The sequence below is a fragment of the Lynx canadensis genome, chromosome F1, assembly GCF_007474595.2.
Source record: "Lynx canadensis isolate LIC74 chromosome F1, mLynCan4.pri.v2, whole genome shotgun sequence".
Taxonomy (NCBI): Eukaryota; Metazoa; Chordata; class Mammalia; order Carnivora; family Felidae; genus Lynx; species Lynx canadensis.
Window position 1 is genome coordinate 44160107 of NC_044319.2, and position 21129 is coordinate 44181235.

A 21129-nucleotide genomic window follows, 5' to 3' on the forward strand; every position below is an offset into this window, starting at 1 on the left:
TGCTTTTCCCTCCCAACTGAGTTTCCATCCTCCGCCTTTAGTTAAGCTGTCACTGTTGTTCTTCCGCTGCAGCCAGGCACCTGCCAGAGCCTGTTGGCACTGACCCAGAGCCTAGCCCAACAGGCGCTCTATTGCTAAGCTCCTCGTCAGATACGAGGAGGAGGAGGGCCGTCACATGCTTTTTATTCCCCAATCGTGGCTGCTCCCAATGTGAACGTGATGAGGGGAAAAGCTAGGTGAAGTTCATTTGATGCCTGCCCGTGGAATGAAACAGCAGTCAGGCAGATGGTCTTACTCTATCCCTGGATTCTTCTCTCATGTTTCTTCTCAGGTTCTGGATCTCAGAGCTGCTTAAGCAATCGAGGGGATAATGGATGGCCAAGGAATTTGGATCTCTGGGTCCTTTGGGAGGGATGGGGAATATTGTCATAGAGTTACAGAATGCCATTGCTGAAGAGGGCCTTAGGGATTATAATCAGTCCAGGTATTTTCAGACTTTGTCTCTAGCAGAATTCTTTCTTCAAACTAGACCTCATCCCAGTATATTAGGTAGATAAAAGAGCAAAGCTGGTTTGGCTGAACCAGAGATGGGAGGCTCCCAGTTGTACTATTTGCTGCCCTGTTACCCCCTTCTCAGGGGCAGCCTGAGCAGTGGCATAGAACCTTACAGCTGTGGTGTGCAGCTTAAAAACCACTGGCCTGGCCAAATCTGTTCCTTTTACAGCCAAGGAAACATGTTCAGGGTTGGGGAGTGGCTTTGCCAAGGTTGCTTGACTTCCTGTCCAGTGTTGCTTTTTTTTTTTTTTTTTTTTTTTTTTTAATATTGCCTCTCTCATACCATTTTTTCCTCCCATTTTTACCCTAGAAAATCAGAATCCTTCACATGATCTGAATTTTCCCAGTAAGACTTATGCTTAGAAATTATTGGTCTTGGAACTCCTGGGTGGCTTAGTCGATTAAGCATCTGCGTCTTGATTTCGGCTCAGGTCATGATCTCACGGTTCACGGGTTTGAGCCCCATGTCTGGCTCTGTGCTACAGTAGGAAGCCTCCTTGGGATTCTCTCTTTCAGTCTCTGTGTGCTCCTCCCCAACTCGTGCTCTCTCTCTCTCTCTCTCAAAATAAACTTAGAAAAGAAAAAAAGAAATTTTTGGTCTTATAAAATTATTACTGTTGGGCAGGAGCTTTAGTGCAGAAATCCGAGGCTGCAGCTGAGGCCCGTCTTAGAATGGGCGTTGGTGGGGGTGATAACCGACAGAGTCTGCCCCCCATTCTTTTATTTGCCCCCGAGAGTTCAGAGTTTCCATAAATGACCTGCTCTTGCAACACTTGGGATTTGTGAACCTTGAATGCCGAAATGGCCTGGCTTGGTTCATGTGTAGTGACTTGACCACAGTGACCCTCAGGGAGAGGCAGGCAATATTTTTGTTGTTGAGTTTTGTTATAATGGTATCCCCAGAGAAATCCTAAAATGGAAGAGGATTCCCTTTAACTCTCAGCTCTTCTCATGTTTACTGAGTAGCCAGCCGTGCACAGCACATGATTAAATAATCTCATCCTATCCTATCCTTCTGACCACCCTGCAGTCCTCTGAGGCGTGTTTACCATTGGACTGGCAGCTAAAACCATAAATCTCACCCAGATCTTGGAAGCCAGAATGCCAGTCTCATCGATAGGGTCATATTTGCCATGGGGGCCACCATCCCCTTCTCCCAAGCCTCGAGACTGTCCACGGTTTGCTCATGTGCCTTCTCCGTCCCACAGCAGTGTTGTGATTTAGGCTACCACGCTAGCCTGAACCGGGCGCTACGCACCTTCCTCTCTGCTGAGCTGAATCTGGAGCAGTCCAAGCACGAGGGTCTGGATGCCATCGAGAATGCCGTAGAAAACCTGGATGCCACCAGTGACAAGCAGCGCCTCATGGAGATGTACAACAATGTCTTCTGCCCACCTATGAAGTTTGAGTTCCAGCCCCACATGGGGGACATGGTGAGGCCTTCATCCCATCACCACACTCCCTTGTGTCCAGATTCACTAGACTAAGGCCACGTTATTCTGGGGCTGGCTTCCTGTCAGGTGGGTGAGGAGCATTCCACTCATTCGGCAAAGAGCTACCGAGCGCCTGCCGGGCTTGACCATAGACGCTGGCGAGTGGAGAGAGTGGTGAGTGGAGAGAGAGTTCAAAATGTGCATAGGGAGGGGCACCCAAAGGGTACAGCAGGATCCGTGGAGGTGAAAACCAGCAGGTGTGTTCTAAAAACTGACAGTTGAGTATGGTGAGAGGGAAATCGTTGGCGGAAGCTTCCAAATGATGAGTCTGGGAGAAGAGCTGAGATGGTGCCAGATACTAAAGGCTTTTGATGGGGAGGAAGGGCTAAGCAGGGCAATAATGATGTGATCTTTTGTCACTTGGCAGAGATCCGAAGGATCTTACTCTCTTGGCTTTAGAAGATTGCAATAAAAGGTGTAGTTTTGCTTGGGTATTGAACAAAAAAGAATGAGTACCTACAGACAAGACAGTAGCTAAGATGTCATCCCAGAGGCCTGATGCTGTCTGCCCAGGCAGAAGAACAGAAACATGGGGGCCCTGCTTTGAACTTTTCACCTCCAAGACTAAAACAAGAAGGGCCTCAATAAAGTGAGAAGAACGAGAAGCTCTTTGGTTTTCATTACTCTGAATCTTTTGGTTCCACTTGGGGTGGTTGTGCATGCAAATGAGAGTGAACCCCATTCCTGCGGTGGAAACTACCCCTTAAACTCTGGGCTAAAGCAGAAGGAGGATGTATAGGCTTACGTGATAGAAACAAATGGATCTTCAGGCATGTTTGGATTTAGGATTGGGAATTTATCAAGACTCAGGGGCTTTTTTCTCTCTGCTTCCCATTTTATACAGATTCTATTCTCAGGTAGACTCTTCTCCCATGAGGGCAAGGTGTCTGTATTTCCAGCCTGCTCCAAGATCCAAATAGATCCAAATCCAGTGGAAAGACTATCTGCTTCCCTTCTAGAAGCCCCCACAAAGTTCCCCATCATTTTGATTGGCTGATGTATTTATCCCTGAGCCAATTATTTTGACTGGGTATCTTCAGGTGACTGACTGGCTTATGCCTACATCACATGCTCCATTCCTGAGTTGGGGAGAGCCCCATCCGAAGTACCTGACCTGAGTTGTGGGGTGGGATATTCCTCCAGAGGAGAGTCAGGCCAAAGTTACCAGAAGAAGGAGGAATGGATCCTAAATGACTAAAAAACAACAATGTCAACAAGGGAATATGGTGTTTCCTTCAGGATTAGTATCCAGATGCTTTTTAGAAAACCCTGCTCCAGAATGACAACTGTTGCAGTGTAACCAGAAGATTCGCTGTCGTCAGTAGGCCACAGTGCAGAGGGGAATATTTCTATCCTGAAGACAAAAATGTGGAGATGATTTCTTTCCTCTCCTTGGGGAAAACCAAACCATGTACAGTTTGTTTCCATTTCTGTGACTTAGGAAATGTCAGTGTCCGAGCAGATGGGAAAGTGAGCTGGCAGCGTGTGCAGTCAGAGTGGGGGAAAGGGATGTCACCAAGCCCGAGGAAGCCCCATTCCTCACCTGCTCTGGCTGCTGGTCCAACCGTCTTCCAGTCCCCTTCTCCAGCTGCCACTGAGATTCCATCCCAAGAATCAGTGGAACTTGGGGACCGGCTGAGTGGAGTGATACATTTCCTGGTGTTGACTGAGTTCCCTTCTGAGCCAAACAGCTTGTCTCCATAAAGGGAGACTCCAAATGCTGGGTGCTCGGGCCCCCTCGTAGCCCTGTCAGTGCCTTAGTTTCATGCTCTGGAGCACAGCTGGAGTGCATTACCTTGCACCCCGGTAGGGGACCTCTGCCAAAGCATGCATCAGCAGCCCTGCTGCTTCTTAAAGGCACAGACGCAGAGGTAGGTTTCCCTCCACGAGTCCTTCTGCTAGGTCTGGGTTACTTTAAAAATCAACAGTCCATTCTTCTGTCTGGGTCCTCTCTTTGTGTGATACAGCTGCTCAGTGGCTGAGCTAGGCAGGGGCCAGGGTCAGTCCTCGATCTTGCAGAGGTTCTGCATTCCAGCCTAGCCTTCAGAGGAGTAGAAAATAAAAAGAGATGAGAAGGCGAGTTTTTCTGGGTCCCCACAGCCAGTCTCTCCCGACCAGTGTGGGCTGTCTGTAGACTGTGGAGGCAGTAAGAGGGAGCTGCCTGGAAGTCCTTGAACTAAGGCCAAGGTTCGGGTGGCATTTTGACCGGAAGTCCTGAAACTGGCCAAGGCCTCGCACTGACTGGTGTTCTGGGGCAGTCAGCACATGAGTGGATGCCAAGCACTCTCAGATGTACCGGGAGGAGGTGCTTGGCTCTACTCTTGGTGCCCCCACAGGCTTGTGGGGCTCAGGATGCCTGACCAGTGACATCAGGCAGCCAGAGAGTTTCACTCTTGGCTCTAACCCATCCTGGCCACTGAGCTTTCTCCATTGTGTCTGCTTATCCAAGAGCCAGAGTGAAGTCAGCTCTCTTCAGATCTGAGAGCTGGCTCAGGCCAGCTCCTCAGCTGGGGGAGGAGGTCAAGTCAGTTGGGAGCTTAAAAGCCAATGGAGGAAAAGGTCAGGTCTCAGCCCCCTCCATTTGAAGAGAGGTTTTGTCTTCTAAGCAAGAGAATGGTCTGTGGGCATGTGAATGTGCCCACTCATTGCTGAGGAAGAAGGAGGCCAGTTCTATCCAGATGTCTCTATGCAGACAAGAGGCTAAGGGACACATGGTGGCAAGGTGACAGGAGCTGCCTCCACGTGGGTCCTGCCTCCTAATCTGCCAGCCTTCTGTTCCTCATCTGTCATCCTGGGGACTGTGGGTGACCTCATGCCCGTGCCATAGCCATGCCCCCATCAGGAGACAGTGGCTCAACCATCTTTTCACGCAGGGAAAAGCTTATTGGCAGTCGTTCTTAGGGAAGGGCAGACTCCTTTCCCACACAGATCTGGGGCAAACCTGGGGCAAAAGGATGGAGATCCACCAGATTCTGTGCCCTGTGGGGCCCTCTAGCATAGCCTGGGGACTTGTTCCTGGCTTCACGCTCTCTCTCGTTGAGTCAGACCTCTCATGCATGGCCCAGATTTATAAACACATGCCGGCTGCCAACAGCGGCAAGCTAGCCTCCTGACCCACTTCTCTCCTGCTTTCACTCTGGTGCACGGAGGGGAATGAAGGAGGGGCCGGAGAGGTGGCCACTCGGACTTCTACAGGAAATCCTCCCGCCGGAGCATTGTGCATCTGGAGCTGGGGCTGCCCGAGGTGCTCTTCTCTGGCCTAACGCCGGCTTCCGTGGAGCTGCAGACCCTGCCAAGCGCCAGCCGGGGGATAAGCCCCAGAGAGACCTGATCTTTCCAAACAGGTCCCACTCCTCATTCCCTCCTTGTGCTCTGTGGTCCTGGAGGAGGCCCACACACTTTGCCTTTGGCTTTTGTTTTAACATAGAAACCGTGAGGCTTACGGCTTGAACATGAGTACTTTTATGAACAGTAATGGGACTCTGGAACCGCCAAAAGAACTGTGTCCTCTTCCTGACCTGGTATTGCTTTCTTTTGGCAGGCTTCCCAGCTCTGTGCCCAGCAGCCTGTCCAGAGCGAGCTGGTACAGAGATGCCAGCAACTGCAGTCTCGTCTGTCCACCCTGAAGATTGAGAACGAAGAGGTGAGTTTCCTGCTTAGGAGACTTGGAGCCACCCTCTGAGTTTCCCTGTTGAACCTCTTTCTTGCTGCCCATCTGGGAGCAGGTGGAAGGAGCATGCAGAGAATGTCCGGGCTGCTGCAAACATTTCCTAGCCAAATGTAGCCTTGGATTTTCCCCCCTGCTACATCCTGCCCTTGAACTCCAGGAAGTTGCTCTTGCATTGCCAAAGGTTGAGCTCTATTTTGAGCTTTGCAAAATGCTTTTTTTTCCCCCCTCTACACATTTAATCAAAATGGCACTTGGCAGCTGTGTGAACAATATTGTGTCTCTGAAACCACCCCCTCATGCCTGGCTTTTTCCAGCATTTTCAAACAAACAGAGGCCTTTGACTTTGACACTTAAAACATCTCCATCGTCTTTGAAAAGGGGGACTTTCTTCTGGGCCCAGAGTACTTGCTTTCAACAGCTAGTTCAAAAGCGTAGCGTGATTAATTATCCAGCTTCTTTCTTTGGTGCTTTCGTGACTTCTTACCTGGCATCTCAGTCAGTCAGGAAGATCAGGAAGGACTGGGGATGGGTCACTTCCTTGGCAAATGGGGAAACAAATTCACTGATTTGTTGAAACAGAACCTGGGGCATTGAGGGACCAGGCCCGTCTCATATCTTAACTAGCTCTTTACATCATGGGGTTGGTTTGGGTTTGTTTTATTCTCTCCAGTAGCACTTCCATTATAGCCAAGAGCTAATATTAAATTTAAAAAGCAAACATTCACCAAAAGGGTTGGGTCAAATACATAGCATGAACAGGGGGGGTGGTTTTTAGGTCCTCACCCGAGAGAGGAGCACTGTATAGCCAAGTCCGTGCAATGGCTCTCATTCACTCAGCGCTATCGGGTGGGAAATGGGGCTGCACCTCCCGACGGCAGCCCCTGTACCCTCCAGCCGCCCCTCCCACAGCTCCAAACTCCCCCATTACCTGCTCTTCCACAACCTGCCCCTCATACAGTACGTTGCCCCTTGTCGCGGCAGGTAAAGAAGACAATGGAGGCCACTCTGCAGACCATCCAGGACATTGTGACCGTCGAGGATTTTGATGTGTCTGACTGCTTCCAGTACAGCAACTCTATGGAATCTGTCAAGTCCACGGTCTCAGAAACTTTCATGAGCAAGCCCAGCATCGCTAAAAGGAGAGCCAACCAGCAAGAGACCGAGCAGTTCTATTTCACGGTGAGGGGGTCAATGGCTCTTGAGGATCCCCTGCAGCTCACGGGGGGACTCGGAACCCAGAGTCCCTGTCAGGTGTTGAAAGGGTAGTCTTTGAATATCTTGATTTGGATGTGGGCATATTCAGAGACCATTCCTACACTTAAAGACACAGATATCTACAAGTTGAATGTGTCTAACAGGGACACCTCCCCTCCTCCCCAAGAGAAAGGTGCTCCCAAGTACACCATCAGGAAGATTATTTTTTTAAAGAATTTTTAAAGCAGCTGGTAGGCTTCTGTTGGAAAGTTTCCTTCTCAGCTATAGAGTGTCACAAAAGGAGGACTTCATTTCTTGGTTCTTGGGAACTACATCCAAATATTCTGGCCAGCACATATCTTGTTTTGTTTTGTTTTTTTTAAGCCTATAATCTCTTGTAGGTGGTGCGATGACCTTATTTTATAATTTTTGTTGATGGGAAATTATCTTTCATAATGATGGCTAAAATTCAGAAGGACAGGTCATGTGCAGCATTGTTGGTTTGCAGGGAATTTCAAAACATTGTTATTTTATTATTTGTTATATCTCCCAGTCTTCTTTAAGACAAATAGACCCTATTTCCTTTAAGTAGTGTTAACAGCCCTTTGGAAGGTTGCTGGCTGGTCTTTGGTGCTGCTTTTTAATAATTAAGTTATTTTGAGCTTGCCAAGTAGGATTCATTGCCTGAGCTAAAATTTATTTTCTAATCTTCTGACAACCAAGAAAGGAGAAATTAAATTTGCAGATGTGAGATGAAATATAGCCAGTGAATATGCATACTGATTCTGAATGAGAGGAATTAACTTGTTTTTCAGTCAAGAAACACAGTCTGCATGCAGTAAATTGAATTTTTCCTCCAACTGGAACAATTTGTTTAATTCTTCTTTGAACACTGCCCTTTCTCCATTAAGAACACTAGTGATTTGCTATCTTTTCTAAAAAAAGAAATGTTTTTTTACTTAGTTAAACTAAGAATTCTTTTGATTTTTTTTTTTTAAATCCTGGAAAAGACTGTTGAAAAGGAGTGATTGAACAGTATTGTTCTTTTAAAATAACTTTTTTCTTGTTATATGAAGCAAAGCATGGTTAAGATATAAATATAGAAACAAAAAAGAGCAAATAAAAATCATCCGTAATCGTACTACCTTGAGATGACAGTATTAGGATATATTCCTTTCCTGTTTTTTTCTCTGGACAAGAAACATATATGTGAGTATATATTTATAACTTATTACAAAAAAGGAGATACTGCTGTGCATATTGTTTTACAGTCTGCTTTCATTTAGCAAGTGATTAATATTTTTCTAATTCATTTCATCATAACATTCTTTAAATATATTTATGAGTAAAATACTAAAATCTACATAGGGACATAATGGAACAATGCTTTGGCTCATTCATTCATTTTTGTAAAATATTTAGCTAATGCTCCATAAATGCTGAATATTTATTATCCCCACAAGCATTATTAACTTCTTCATTAGTCATTATTGGATTACTCTTTGATAATTTATCAAGGGTCTTCAATGTGCCAGACACCGTGCTAACTAACATCAGGAAGGCCGAGGGTAGGAGGTGAAGAGGGGGATGATAGGATTGGCCGTCTGAAGGAAGAACTTTCGTTTTCGTTTCATATGTTTCCAAACAGTTACGATAGATTGATTTCTGCAATCAAAAAAATAAAGTAAGAAATTAGCAACACATACCTGCACAAATACATGAATGGCAACCAGGATGGATGGAGTTGGGGAAACCTTGCACACAAAGTGACTTTTGTGCTTGATCTCGGGGGATGAGTGAACCAGGCAGGGAGTCAAGAGGAGAATGGCCTTCCTTGAGGAGAGAGAGAGAGCAGTCTGTGCAAAGCATAAAGGCATACGAAGCCTGGGCTGGACAGGATGAGAACTTCTTGTCTATCCTGACGGCTGTGTTGCCACCCCAAGCTTTCTTATCTCGGGAGGTTGTTGAACACTCTAGAGGCTTTTAATAATAGGATTGTTTAGCTGGTCTATCTGGACTGCTTAGATATAACACTCCTTAATGACCAAATTTCATTAAATTGCAGAAGATTTCCATTTTTTTTTTTTATTAAATAAGGAATTTGGGACATAAAAATTTGTATTTGAGCCCGTCAGAATTAGTTTTTGGCTTTCAATGAAGCTATGACATGTGTATTCCAAGTTGACCTTCAGTAAGAGCAGGGACAACCATAGTCAAACAGGTGGCCTCTCAAACCTTGCCCACCCATTCATCTCTGTCTGAATGCCCTTGATGTCCCCTAGCCCACTTCCCGTCTTTTGTGGCCAGAGCGCTACTTACCAAAATTGTGTGCAATTTCCTTGGCTAACAGAAACACTTTTTGTCTAGGCTTGGGTAATAATGGATTTACAAGAGAGTTCAGCATTTTTGTGACTGAGGCTTGGAATGCATCAAGTAATTCATTTCATGATAACAAGGCTTTTTGGGGGGTGGTGAAATGGACATTTAATAAAGGGGGTGCATATCAGCGTGGCTGCCTACGCTTGCCAAACTGTACAAAGCCCGCAGACAGGCGTTTCCTAGTCTCTTGCCTTCACAAACGTTGCCCTTGGTTTTCTCTGGACCCTTGGAAAACATCAGAGGAACTCATTCTAGAAGCTCCCTTCTTTTGGAAAGTCGGGGGGCTGCTATGGGGCCATTCTCAGCTGTCATCAGATTGATCTGCCCAGATGACATCAATTGGAAGTTTGTAGCACATCCTATAAAGGTCAGCTGTTTGCAGGAGTCCCAAGAAAATAAGCACGGAGTAGAAAAGCTTGAAGTGATTTTTAGAAAACATCTAACGAAAACCTTCTCAGCTGAAAGATTGAAAGAAAGAACCCAAATGCAGAGAAATTGGGTAGCTGTTCCAAGGGACTCAGCAAGGGCTAAAACTAGAACTCTGGTCACCTGGCCTCAGGCCGCTGGCTTTCTTCTCTACTCTCTGCTGAAGAGCTGAGGTGAAGGAAAGGCTCAGAAACATCCCAGCAGCTTTATCCCCTCTTTTGCTCTGAGTGAAGACATGTTTCCTGATCTGCTTGGGTTTGTGTCACTCATCTTTCATAACACACAATCCAGCAACGTCAACTTCTTATCCCATTCCTTTTTTTTACAGGGGTTGTTAAAAAAAAGTTTTTTTTAATTTAAAATGCAAAGAATTCAAAACAGCATACAGAAAAAGTCAAGCTTCTACCTATCTCTGACCCTCACTTCCTCTCTCCTCTGCCGGTGATTGAAACCAGTTTCTTCTGTGTCCTTCCAGAGGTAGCCTATGCATAGGCAACAACTGACATATCCTTTAATACAATAAAATTACATTAGAAATATCATGAAATCAGGGTGCCTGGGTGGCTCAGGTGGTTAAGCCCCTGACTTCGGCTCAGGTCATGATCTCATGGTTCTTGGGTTTGAGCCCCACATTGGGCTGTCTGCTGTCAGCACAAAGCCTGCTTCGGGTCCTCTGTCCCTTCTTCCTACCCCTCCCCTGCTCACTCTCTCTCTCAAAAATAAATAAACATTAAAAATATTTTTTTAAAGAAAGAAATGAAGGAGAATACAAAAAGAGGTACTATATCACTTGGGGTGCCGTGGCTCAGTTGGTTAAGTGTCCAACTCTTGATATCAGCTCAGGTCATGATCTCATGATCTCATGGTTCGTGGGATTGAGTCCCACGTCTGGGTCTGTGCTGACAGGGAGGAGCCTGCTTGGGATTCTCTCTCTCCCTCTTTTTGCCCCTCCCCCTCATCTCAAAATAAATAAGTAAACGTTTTTTAAAAAGGAAGTATACCACTCATACTGTTCTTCACTTTCCTTTTTTCACTTAATTTTTGTTTTTTTGGATATTCTTTTCATATTAGTCCAAAGACATCTGCCTCCTTTTTAATTTTTTATGTATTTATTTTTTAATGCTTATTTATTTTTGAGAGAGAGAAAGAGAGAGAGAGAGAGAGAGAGAGAGAGAGAGAGAAAGCACAAGTGGGGAGGTACAGAGAGAGGGGGAGACAGAGAATCCCAAGCAGGCTCCCCGCTGTCAGCACAGAGCCCTTTGCGGGGCTCGAACTCACAAACATGATCTTATGACCTGAGCCAAAACGAAGAGTCAGCCCCTTAACTGACTGAACCACCCAGGCACCCCTGCCTCCTTTTTTAATTGCTACACAGAATTCCATTATATGAATGGATGTACCATCATTTATCTAACCAATTCCCTGCCAATTCTCGTGGGTCATGATGCTCTCTGTTTAGCTAAGGACTGTCAAAGCCTATAAGGCTGGCATTTCTCCTAAGTATTTCCTTGTACGGGGGTTGGAGTATGGGGTTTTGGTGTAGGGGATGGAGTAAAGAAGGAGTTAAAGTTCACAGCTGATAAAATGAACAAAGATAGACTGCCTGAATTCTTGGGGACAGAGTTGGTAAGGTAGTAGGAGAGGAGATGCACCTTGGCCATCTAGACCCCTAGATTTGATGTGGTCCAAGATCTTTTTTGATCTTTTTTTTTAATGTTTATTTATTTACTTTTGAGAGAGAGCACATGAGAGCAGGGAAGGGGCAGAGAGGAGGAGAGAATCCCAAGCAGGCTTCACGCTGTCAGCACAGAGCCTGACATGGGTCTCGATCTCACGACTGTGATCAGGATCTGAACCAGTATCAGGAGTCAGACGCTTACTCAACCGAGCCACCCAGGTGCCCCGAAGATCCTTTTTGATCTTGATATTCTTCTGCAGGCACTCAGGAAATGCGTGCTAAGTCGGTACCTATTTAGCCCCTGCCCTGTCAATTAAAGTGGGAGATGTGCTCCCGTTTACAGGTTTGCTGTGTTACATATTCTGTCTGACAGCCGTTTCCTGCTTTAAAAATTGACAAGAGGAGAGAAATGTCAGTGTGCCTGGATGGTGGGGAGGCAGCCACCACACAATGACATTTGTGTCTCTCTGCATGGGGCTGGGTAGACACAGTTCATTCTTCCCACCCACCCCACTCCTTTGCAGCAGGTGGACACTTCACACAGATTAAATCCAAGGCATAACAAGGTCCGTGAGTTCTATACTGCCATCATATTAAGGGGAAGAGGTATTTTAAGTTAAATTTGAAAAGCATTCTAGTGCCTCTTTCTTTCTTTTTCCTTTCCTTTCCTTTTTTTTTTTTTTTTTAAGGCCAGAAACCAGTTGCCTTATGGATTAGCACAAAGCAAAGAAGTTGAGGGAGGACTGTTTTTAGGTTATATGAGCAGGTGAGTCAGGTACAAGGAATACTGTTGACTGCTGGCTGGTTGGCTGGACCATATGCTAATAATCACGGGCATGCTTGTTTTCCTATTTCATCTTCAAACAACCTTGGGAAAAAATAAATTATTATCCCCATTTTTCAGATGGGGAAACTAAGACACTGGGGGTTAAGTGACTTGCCCAAGGTAAGCAGTAGGACAACAATATCCCAACTAGACTCTTTCATTTTACTACGACAAAAATGTCTGTCAGGGAGGAAGGGCTCAGAAAGAAAAACTGTTACATTAATACTCTTCAGTAAATAAAACTCATCACTGACCGGTAATAACCAGTTAGGAATCATTAAGAAATAATGAGACCGTAAAAACTGAATTGAAGGCTCACAGTGGCAAATAGAACCAAACCACCCAAAAGACTGTCTCCCTTCCTACTTTTTGAAGAAATTCTTAGTTTTTATGATACTGAATGTAAAATTTGGAGGGAGGGTAATGGCTCTGGTCGAACTGTGTATTGGGAACTTGGTTTCATTTTAGTGATCTAGAAGAAAACCCTGCCCTTTCTTTTCTCCTCTATCAATGAAAATCGAAGGTTAGTGACTTTACTTTTGAATATTTGGGGAGGGGAGCAAGGTGCAGGGGAAGGAGTGAAAGAAATGAATTACCTGTGTTGGAACATACTTTAAATAAGGAAAGTGACCCTTATTGTCCAAAGAAGGGATTTTGAGATTACGCATAACAGTTCTTTTCGTGGCCTTCTGGTCTCCAGAAGTCATCAAAAAGCCACTTATGCCTGGGGCACCTGGGTGGTTCAGTCGGTTAAGCATCAGACTCTCGGTTTCAGCTCAGGTCATGATCTCACGGTTTCATGAGTTCGAGCCCCACGTTGGGCTCTGTGCTGATGGTTCAGAGCCTGCTTGGGATTCTCTCTCTTCTCCCTCTCTCTCTGCCCCTCCGCCATTCACGCTGCCTCTGTGTCTCTCTAAATAAATAAATAAACTTAAAAAAAAAAAGGCACTTATGCCTTCCTTGCCTTCAGCTGCCTTGGCTCCTTTCTCTGTGTGTCTGGTCAGCAACTGAAGTCTTCTGCCAGCAAGTACAGATTATTTCTCCCAGCTTCTGTTCCATACAGACGAGTGCTAACTAACGTGGGGGACAGGGAGGTGACAAATAACGTGTCCGTGAACTCTGGGATGACTTTACCCTGCCATCCCCGGCTTAGCCAGATGGAAAACTTCCAACCGTCATTTCCACCATTAGGGATGCAGGTCAACCTCAAGATAGTTTTTGATCCTGCAGGATTTCATGGAACCTGAAGAGGTAATCCATCACATGGCTTTATCAGATTGTTATTTGTTTTAATGGTTCACCAAGTGACAGCAGAGTTAACTCTCAGACTGTGACATGAGTGAGAAAATGATTTCCAAAATCACAAGTAGAAATAAGAGTGAAAGTGCATCCATCTCCTTGAGAATTTTGGCTGTTTTCTGAGCAGTCTGGGCTTGTTTTAAGGGTTACAATTCTTGGGGAATTTTTCCTCATTAGGAAACCTTGAGAGTCTCCTGGGATAACCTTCCAAAGAGGGGCCTTTGAGGGTTCAGGTGTTAGCATTGGCTGTTTCCTGAAGGTTCTTCACCTCTGGGCCCTGCAGTCCTGTTCCCAGCCTCACAGTTAGGCGCTGCTTGGGGATTAGGCTATCACCCAGGGAAGACTGACAGCAGGTGAGCTGACAGCTGGAACAGATGGAAAGGGGAAGGTGACAAGGGAGCCTATTCTCGTGCACATGTTCTCGTGCAAAGGCACAAAGGGGCTGAGGAAACAGGTCATAGGTGAAGCAACAGAAATGATTTGGCATAGGGTTTGTTTTTGTTTGTTTTATACTTCATTTAGAGAGGAGGGGCACACTTGGGGGCTTGGATTGTGACCTCTGAGGAAGGTTCTAGCAGAGGAGAGTGAGGCTCTTCATTTCTTTATTCCTTCTTCAAGCATTTATTGGTGTCTATTATCTACTGGGTGCGGTAGTAAGCATCAGGGATTGCAAAGAATAATGACGTTGACCCTAGGGAACGGGCAGTCTGGGGAGAAAGACCCCTGAGTGAGAAGCCCTCTGGACCAGGGCTGTGTGAGATTCGCAAAGGCACACGCAGGGGCATCCCGGTGAGCATCCCCGGTGAGGATGTGCCTCCCAGAGAAAGCAGGGTTTTATTCTTTGTTTTTACATGAGAAAGAGAGAGAGAAGAAATCGACACTCTTGGTGAAAAGTTTACACTGTACAGAGAGGTACAGAGTAAAAGTAACTCACATTTTTTTCACGTTTTTTTTTTTTTTTCTGCTTTCATCCTAAGTGGTAATAGCCCTAAAATGAGAGGCTTGATGTAGAATTATACTTTTCGTTTAATACCTTGAAAGGACAGAAGTATTATGATTTAAAATGTGTTATCTGTTACCCCCTCCGCTGTGTCATGTATCACCAGTGAGTCGCTCAGGGATCATACTCAGGGAAACACTGCCATCTCTCCTCTGAGTGTAGACAGGGGCAGATGACCCCTGACCCTGCAGATGAGCCATGGCAGCAGGAGACAACCGAGGCCAACGGTGGGCCCCGCACGCGGCTGCAGGGTAGAGTAGAAAGATGCCGCGTTAAGACTCCGAAGGCCTGGCACTACCACTTCCTGGCTGGCCGTGACCTGCAGTTCAACGCCCGCCTCCCGCGATCAGCTTATCGGTAACAAGGGAACAACGATGTCCTCCCCAGTGTGCTCTGCAGAGTTCCTGTGCACGGCAAGGGAGAGAGTGTGTGCTAACGGGCTCCGAAAACCCTTGAATTGCTCCACACGTATAAAGAATTAATACCGCGAAGTTTTGTTGGGCTTCCCCTTCCGCTGCGCGCCCTAATGCCCGGATCGTGTGCCACCGTGATGGTTGAGCACACGCGCCGAATCGTCACACCATGTGTGTCTGGATACTGGCTCCACCCCTCACTCCCAGTTTGACCTTGAGCAACCTGTTTAATCTCTCCAAATCTTGGTGCCCTCATCCGTAAAATGGGGACGGTGATAATCATAGCTCATAGGGTTGTTTGGAAACTCTGATGAATTGTCCAGGGAAATAGAGTCGCTCCCCGAGCAGACGAGGGTGGAGAGAGGTCAGATCAGAAACTCCAGCACAGCAATTGCATTTTGACGGTTAGAGCAGATGGAGGCGCATTTCCAGAACCACCTGTTGTGTTTGGAAGTGCCGGTATGTGTATATACGGGTGGGGGGTGGTATAGCCCCTCTCCCCGAAAGCTCAGAAACCTCAAGCTCTCCACAAAGACTCCCTGCAGAATAGAGGAGGAAGCTGATTAAGGGACGGCGGAGACAAAGATGCTCTGCTTGCTGGCTTGCAGCTCAGGCAGGGGCTGAGCCTGCCCTTGGCATTGCTCCTGATGTGTTGGAATGCACCCTGGGAGGGGCCAGGGTGGGGCTGGACGTCCGTGCAGGTGACAAGGGGCAGGTGTGTGTCCTCACACCAAGAGGATCTGGGCTCAGTGAGTCTATCCACCCCACCCCCAACCCCCTGTTCTTCTTCAATGGAACTGAGATGGCTGAGGGGCTCTAAGAGCCAGTTTCTTACACTAGCCAATGTGGGGCTGGCCCCCAGGAGAACACAAACCGGGATACTCGTCCGCCGTGGAAATCAGCAGCTGTCCAGATGCTCAGGGCCTTAAAGAGATAAAAAAGGAACCTAGTAGAAACTGGGTCAGAAACCAAATGCCCTCCTATGAAAAGGGAATTGTACAGCTGAGCATCTGGGTTGTTGTTGTTGTTGTTGTTTTTTTTTCTCTTCAGGAGTCTGATTGCTTTTCTCCTCCTCCCTTATAGAAAATGAAGGAGTACCTGGAGGGCAGGAACCTCATCACCAAGCTCCAAGCCAAGCACGACCTTCTCCAGAAAACCCTGGGAGAAAGTGAGTATGGGAATTCTGCTGGAGGTTTGGCAATGGGCGGGGGAAGGCCCAGTCCTGAGCCTCCCCCACTAAGCCCTGTGGGCCTGATCTTGTTATACGAATGCATTTCTTTTCCTAGCCTGTTTGATGTGAAGCACACAGCCCCAGTGACTGCTTGAGTAATGGGAGAAGGCCAGTGCTTAATGAAGCACTAATGTGCATCATCTATTTGTTTAAATGGAGCGTGCCTGCTCTCCACCCTGTCCGCCTTCTCTGCCACGGCTGGGGGAAAGGGCTGATGGGTTACTTGCTCTCCAGACGCTTTGTTAAAACTCTCAGCTCCTCTGTAGCAGGACTGAGGCTGCGGCAGGAAGGCAGGGACAGTGGGATGAGAACTCATCTGCTCCGAGGAGAGGAGAGGCTGCTCAAAGGCAGGAGGGACCCACAGTCTGCCGCTTTCTGTAGCGTCCGGTTAGGGCATCGGTTTCCTTCTGCTTTGGAGGGTCCTGGTGCGAAGGGGCAGCCCTCTCTGCCTCAGCCACGCAGAGGCCATGATACTGAATGGCCTGTCTCGTCCACGAATCAAGGATGATTTTAACCAGACCCTGGAAAGTAGCAAAGCAGAGAACTGGACTGGCACTCTGGACTTTCTCTCCTCAGCTGTCAAACAGAAGGCGAAGGTTGAAAGAGAAGTTTCCCTGGGGTTTTGGGCACCCTGCCCGGGTCCTGCCTAGCTCTCAGCATCCTGTGATTCATGGGATTCCCAGGTTGGGGATGCCTCTGAATACCCGGCCCCTCCTCCCCGCCCTGCACATCTTGTCACTTAAAATGGGACCAGGAAGCTACAGGCAGTATGTGGTAACACCAGCGAAAGGCGAAATTGCACAAGGGTCTAACATTTTAAAACAAATTCTTGAGCGCTCTTCAGACAAATTGCAGAGTGTAGAAAAGCATATGGCGCTCATTGGCTCATCAGCCTCAGGAATCAGAGCTACACTTTTCATACCAGAGCCTCCCACCCATCATTCTGGCCTTGTCCTCCTCCTGCACTGGACGGTTCCCCCAGGTGATGAATTCTTTTTATCTCTGATATCTTTGATCTTGTGATTGTAAAGGCATTTTCTTTTATGTAAAGAATGCCTGTTAGGTAACTTCTGTTCTCTTTCCTCCCCACCACCCAAGGGACTCAGGCTAAAACAGGTTTGGGCACTGAGATCTCGGCTTCACTTATAGAAAATCATTACTTTGGGGTTATCAGATTGCTTCATAGAGAATCAGAGGAAAGAAAGCCCAGAACTATTTGAAGCGAGTTAGAACCACGATTTCTTTTTTGCTAAAATAATCCAAGCTAGCCCATAAATGAGATAGGGAGCAGGACCTTGGGAATGTGTGTGTGTGAGAAAGAGAGAGTGTGTGTGAATGGGTTTGCACACACACATACACACACACACACACACACACGCACGCCAGATTTGCTACTGTGGAGGGGCAAAGGTTGGTGACCATTCGTTAGCGCTGCAAATTGCCTCCATCTAAAGATGACAAGTTCTAGCAATAAGGAAACAGTAGCTGCAGACCTTCCTGTGTGCAAGTCTTCATGTCCCTGCCTTCTGAATGTATTTGTCACCATAATGCAAGAGCTCCTTGTTCTTGCCACAGAGGGATAATTGATGTGTATGAATATTCCAGAATGGAAATGGGACAGATGTTGAAAATAATGGCTCAGAATAAATATTTTTGCAGATGAAAGCTGAGCCTTTAGTAATGAGAGGCTGTTGGGGGTGGGGGAGGATGTTGCTCAGGATGAGCGAAGTGTAATCAACAATTAGCAACCTTTAAAGGCAAGAGAAAGCCTTGCCCTCCCCCAGTCCTTGGAGCTGTTTTTCCAGGAGCATGGATGATGATCTCCCCCAGCTCAGCACCTGCTTGGGGCATCCCTGGTTTAGCGAGCGTACGTCTAATACAGACCATGCTTGGTTAACTGTGGGTCCAAAGAAGGCAAATAGATTACATCATGGCCCATGTGCCTAGGCACATGTATTTTTTAAAAATAGAAGAATTCTTCTCATGAACTTTAAGATATTCATTTTTTAAAGCTGGCTGTGACCCATTACACTTGAAATTAGGGCCTCCTCTTGGATTGAGAACCACAGTTTGACAGCAATTAAATCTCATTTCCCCTTGTCACCCCAGCCCAACCTAAGAGAATTTCATACGAATCTAAAACTAGAACGTCTTTATCTTCTCCCTCTTCCCCCCAAACAATTCTTCCTTCCTTCTTCCCTTGCCGCCCTCACCGTGTGTGTGCGCGCGCGCGTGCGTGCGTGCGTGTGTGTGTGCGCGCGCATGCGCGTGCTCCTTACTCAGGAGCAAGCAAGCCCCTCCCTTCCTCCTCCCACACACACCCACACACTCAGAAGAGAAGCTAGATTTCACCTCTGGGAAGGCTTCTAGTAATCTGTTCTTTAAAATATGATCCGCCTTGCTATTGTTCCCCTACAGCCACCCCTGTTTTCCCTTTGGGAAGCAGGGTTGGCACCCCTAGGCTTTAGGGACATACCAGCAGCACCGGGAACAAGCATTAGAAACAGCACTTGCCCAGGAAGAGGCTCTGGGCGTTTCTCTTCTTTTTTTGCCCAGAAGGCCAGTCATGATGCTCAGTGATGCTGGCAGCTCTCAGGGAAGACGGGCAGAGCATTTCAGGTGACTGCTGGCAGCAGGTCTTCCACTCTGGCCCTTTCTGCTTCAACATGAGCTTTTTGCCTTTGTCTTTCCAACAGGTCAGCGGACAGACTGCAGTCTGGCCAGGTAGGTGTGGCCCGGGGCAACCCTGGGAAAGGATAAAGAAAGGCCCGTGGGGTAGAGCCATCCCCGCCCAGCCCGGGAAAGAGGGGAAAGAGCCGGGGAGTTCAAGTGCAGAGGCTTCGGATGACTCTGCAAAGGAGGGGACTAGGGCGGGGATTTCTTCCTTCCCTTCGCCTTGCTGACCCCATCTGGCCTCAAGTGGAAATGGGGTCTGTGGTGACTCGGGAGAGAGCCGAGAGGAACGGAATAAAGGAGTTCTCATTCGCTGAAGTACTTCCCGAGACTCCCCAAAGCCACTGCTTTTGCGAGGAGAAGAAGTGTTCGACTCTGGAGGGTCCTGGTAACCTAACCTTAGCTGCTAGACTTCAGCATGTGGTTTGGGGAAGTCTCTGACCCAGAGAAGGAAGATCAGAAGATAGCATTTGATCTGAGATCCTATGCATGGAAAAGATGACAGCCCCTAATTAGTGACTGTTGCTGGATAATGAAATACTACATCGCACTGGCTTGCCAAGCAGCATTGGTAGAAATCCTTGCCTGTTGTACAAGTATGCAACCCTCCCAATCTGTCCCCACCTTCCCCTCCCTCCCCGACCCCAGCCAAATATTTTCCCTCCCAGTCATGTAGCTGCTATGAGAAAACTCGTGAGCTGGCGGAGAGCAAGGCGTTCAGCCAGCCAGCTGTTCTCAGATGCCTAAAAATGTGCTGATTTAACCAGGGAAAGAGCTTTAATGGGCTGGACTCCTTAGAGACCCTGGGTTAGCCCATTATATCAACCACTTGTATCTGCCAACACACACACAATAATCATGAGGCCATTTACAATTACAGGCTCATTATTTAGAAATAGCTTCATTTGGCTTTCATCGTTTTGTCATTGTGGATTACAGTAAAGATCTCATTAGTACACCAGTCTTGTTGACTGGAGGGAACCAGGATCATGGAATTTCATAGGATATATCTTCTTGGTGATAGAGTCTTCATGTAAGTTCACCTGAAGTCCTGTATCTGTGGAAAACTGTATGGGAGTGAAAAAAAAAAAAAAAAAAAAGCTGAGTCGAATTCCCTTAGGCTGTGTGACCTTGGGCTGCTCTCTTCTCCCCTTCGAAGTCCAGTTCCCTCATCTATAAGACAAGAAAGAATGTTTCACTAAACCCAAGGAGCTCTATGATTCCAAAGAGGTTCCTCTAGAGCGGCCTGGTGGAAGGGGGAGAGGGAGCCCAGCAGCCAGGCTCTGGGCCTTACTTACCTTCACTAAAGGCAGGGCAGCGCTGTTCTCCATGCTTGGGGGGTTGTGTCTGAGTCCGATTCCCTGGGATAAGAGTTTGAAAGGCATCCACCTGAAGGATCGCCAAGGTTCCTTCCAGTCTGGCTGCTCTGTCCTTTAAACTCCAGGAAAATTGCTCCTTAAGGATTTCCAAAAGAACGAAAACTGTGACTTCCTTTGGTGTTTACTAGTGTCTCCTTGCAGACAAAGAGAGAATCTTATTGTCTAACCCAAGTATATTTTAGTCCCTCCTATTCTAGTTTTGAATGGTGGAAGAGAGTAAGTGCAGAGATCTCCAGGGTTCTGGGACTGCGACTGAGCTGAACAATGTGACTTGCTTCACTAATCCCATTTTCCTTTTTTTCTCCCCGTTGCTCGTTCGGTCCTGTCTGATTTGGCGGGGTCAACCACAGGCGTAGCTCAACGGTGAGGAAGCAGGTAAGGGCCCAGCAAGAGCCAGGCTGGTCGGGTGAGAAGATGGTTATGTTCCATAGACATTTATGGAAGCCTACTGTGGGCAGGGCAGACACTTTCCTGACTTCCTGCCTGCGTTTGGAATGTACCATTCAGTCACAGTACGTTTACCATTATGGCAAACTTCATTGACTTGGCTTGTTTAACTGCAGCGGGCGTGGCCTTTCTGACTTGTTCCTCCCCTCTCTAGTCGTGCACCCTCCTCCTTGCTAGAGATGTGGTTGGACTGTGGCAGATCGTGCCAGAACCGCCCGCGGTGTCACTGCTCTAGGAAACCGCGGAAGAGGCCTCGCGCCTTGTACATAAATTCCACATGGGAGCAGCTCGCGGCAGCTAATCACCTCGAGTGGACACTCTGGCTTTAAGTGTGCGGATTTTTGTTTGTTTTTTTCTGGTGGTGTGGTCATCCTAGATGTATTTCTTAGACATGCTAAAAATGCAAAGATGAGTCTGATCTGAAGATGATCGGGAAATTGATGTTGAACCCCATGCTGGTTTGCAT

The 21129-nt window shown here is 47.1% G+C and overlaps 1 protein-coding gene across 9 annotated transcripts in view; it reads left to right on the forward strand.

Annotated features, from left to right (window-relative positions):
- The window catches only part of SRGAP2 (SLIT-ROBO Rho GTPase activating protein 2), a 234440-nt gene that overhangs the window by 171142 nt on the left and 42169 nt on the right, over positions 1-21129 (forward strand). For 7 of the 9 annotated variants that reach the window (XM_030302923.1, XM_030302925.1, XM_030302927.1 and 4 more), the window contains 6 exons: positions 1764-1988; positions 5590-5691; positions 6700-6897; positions 16017-16101; positions 18861-18888; positions 20567-20591. In XM_030302923.1, coding sequence (XP_030158783.1) covers positions 1764-1988; positions 5590-5691; positions 6700-6897; positions 16017-16101; positions 18861-18888; positions 20567-20591 — 663 coding nt within the window. The remainder of the gene's footprint in view (positions 1-1763; positions 1989-5589; positions 5692-6699; positions 6898-16016; positions 16102-18860; positions 18889-20566; positions 20592-21129) is intronic. The other 2 variants (XM_030302924.1, XM_030302926.1) reach the window with 1 other exon arrangement.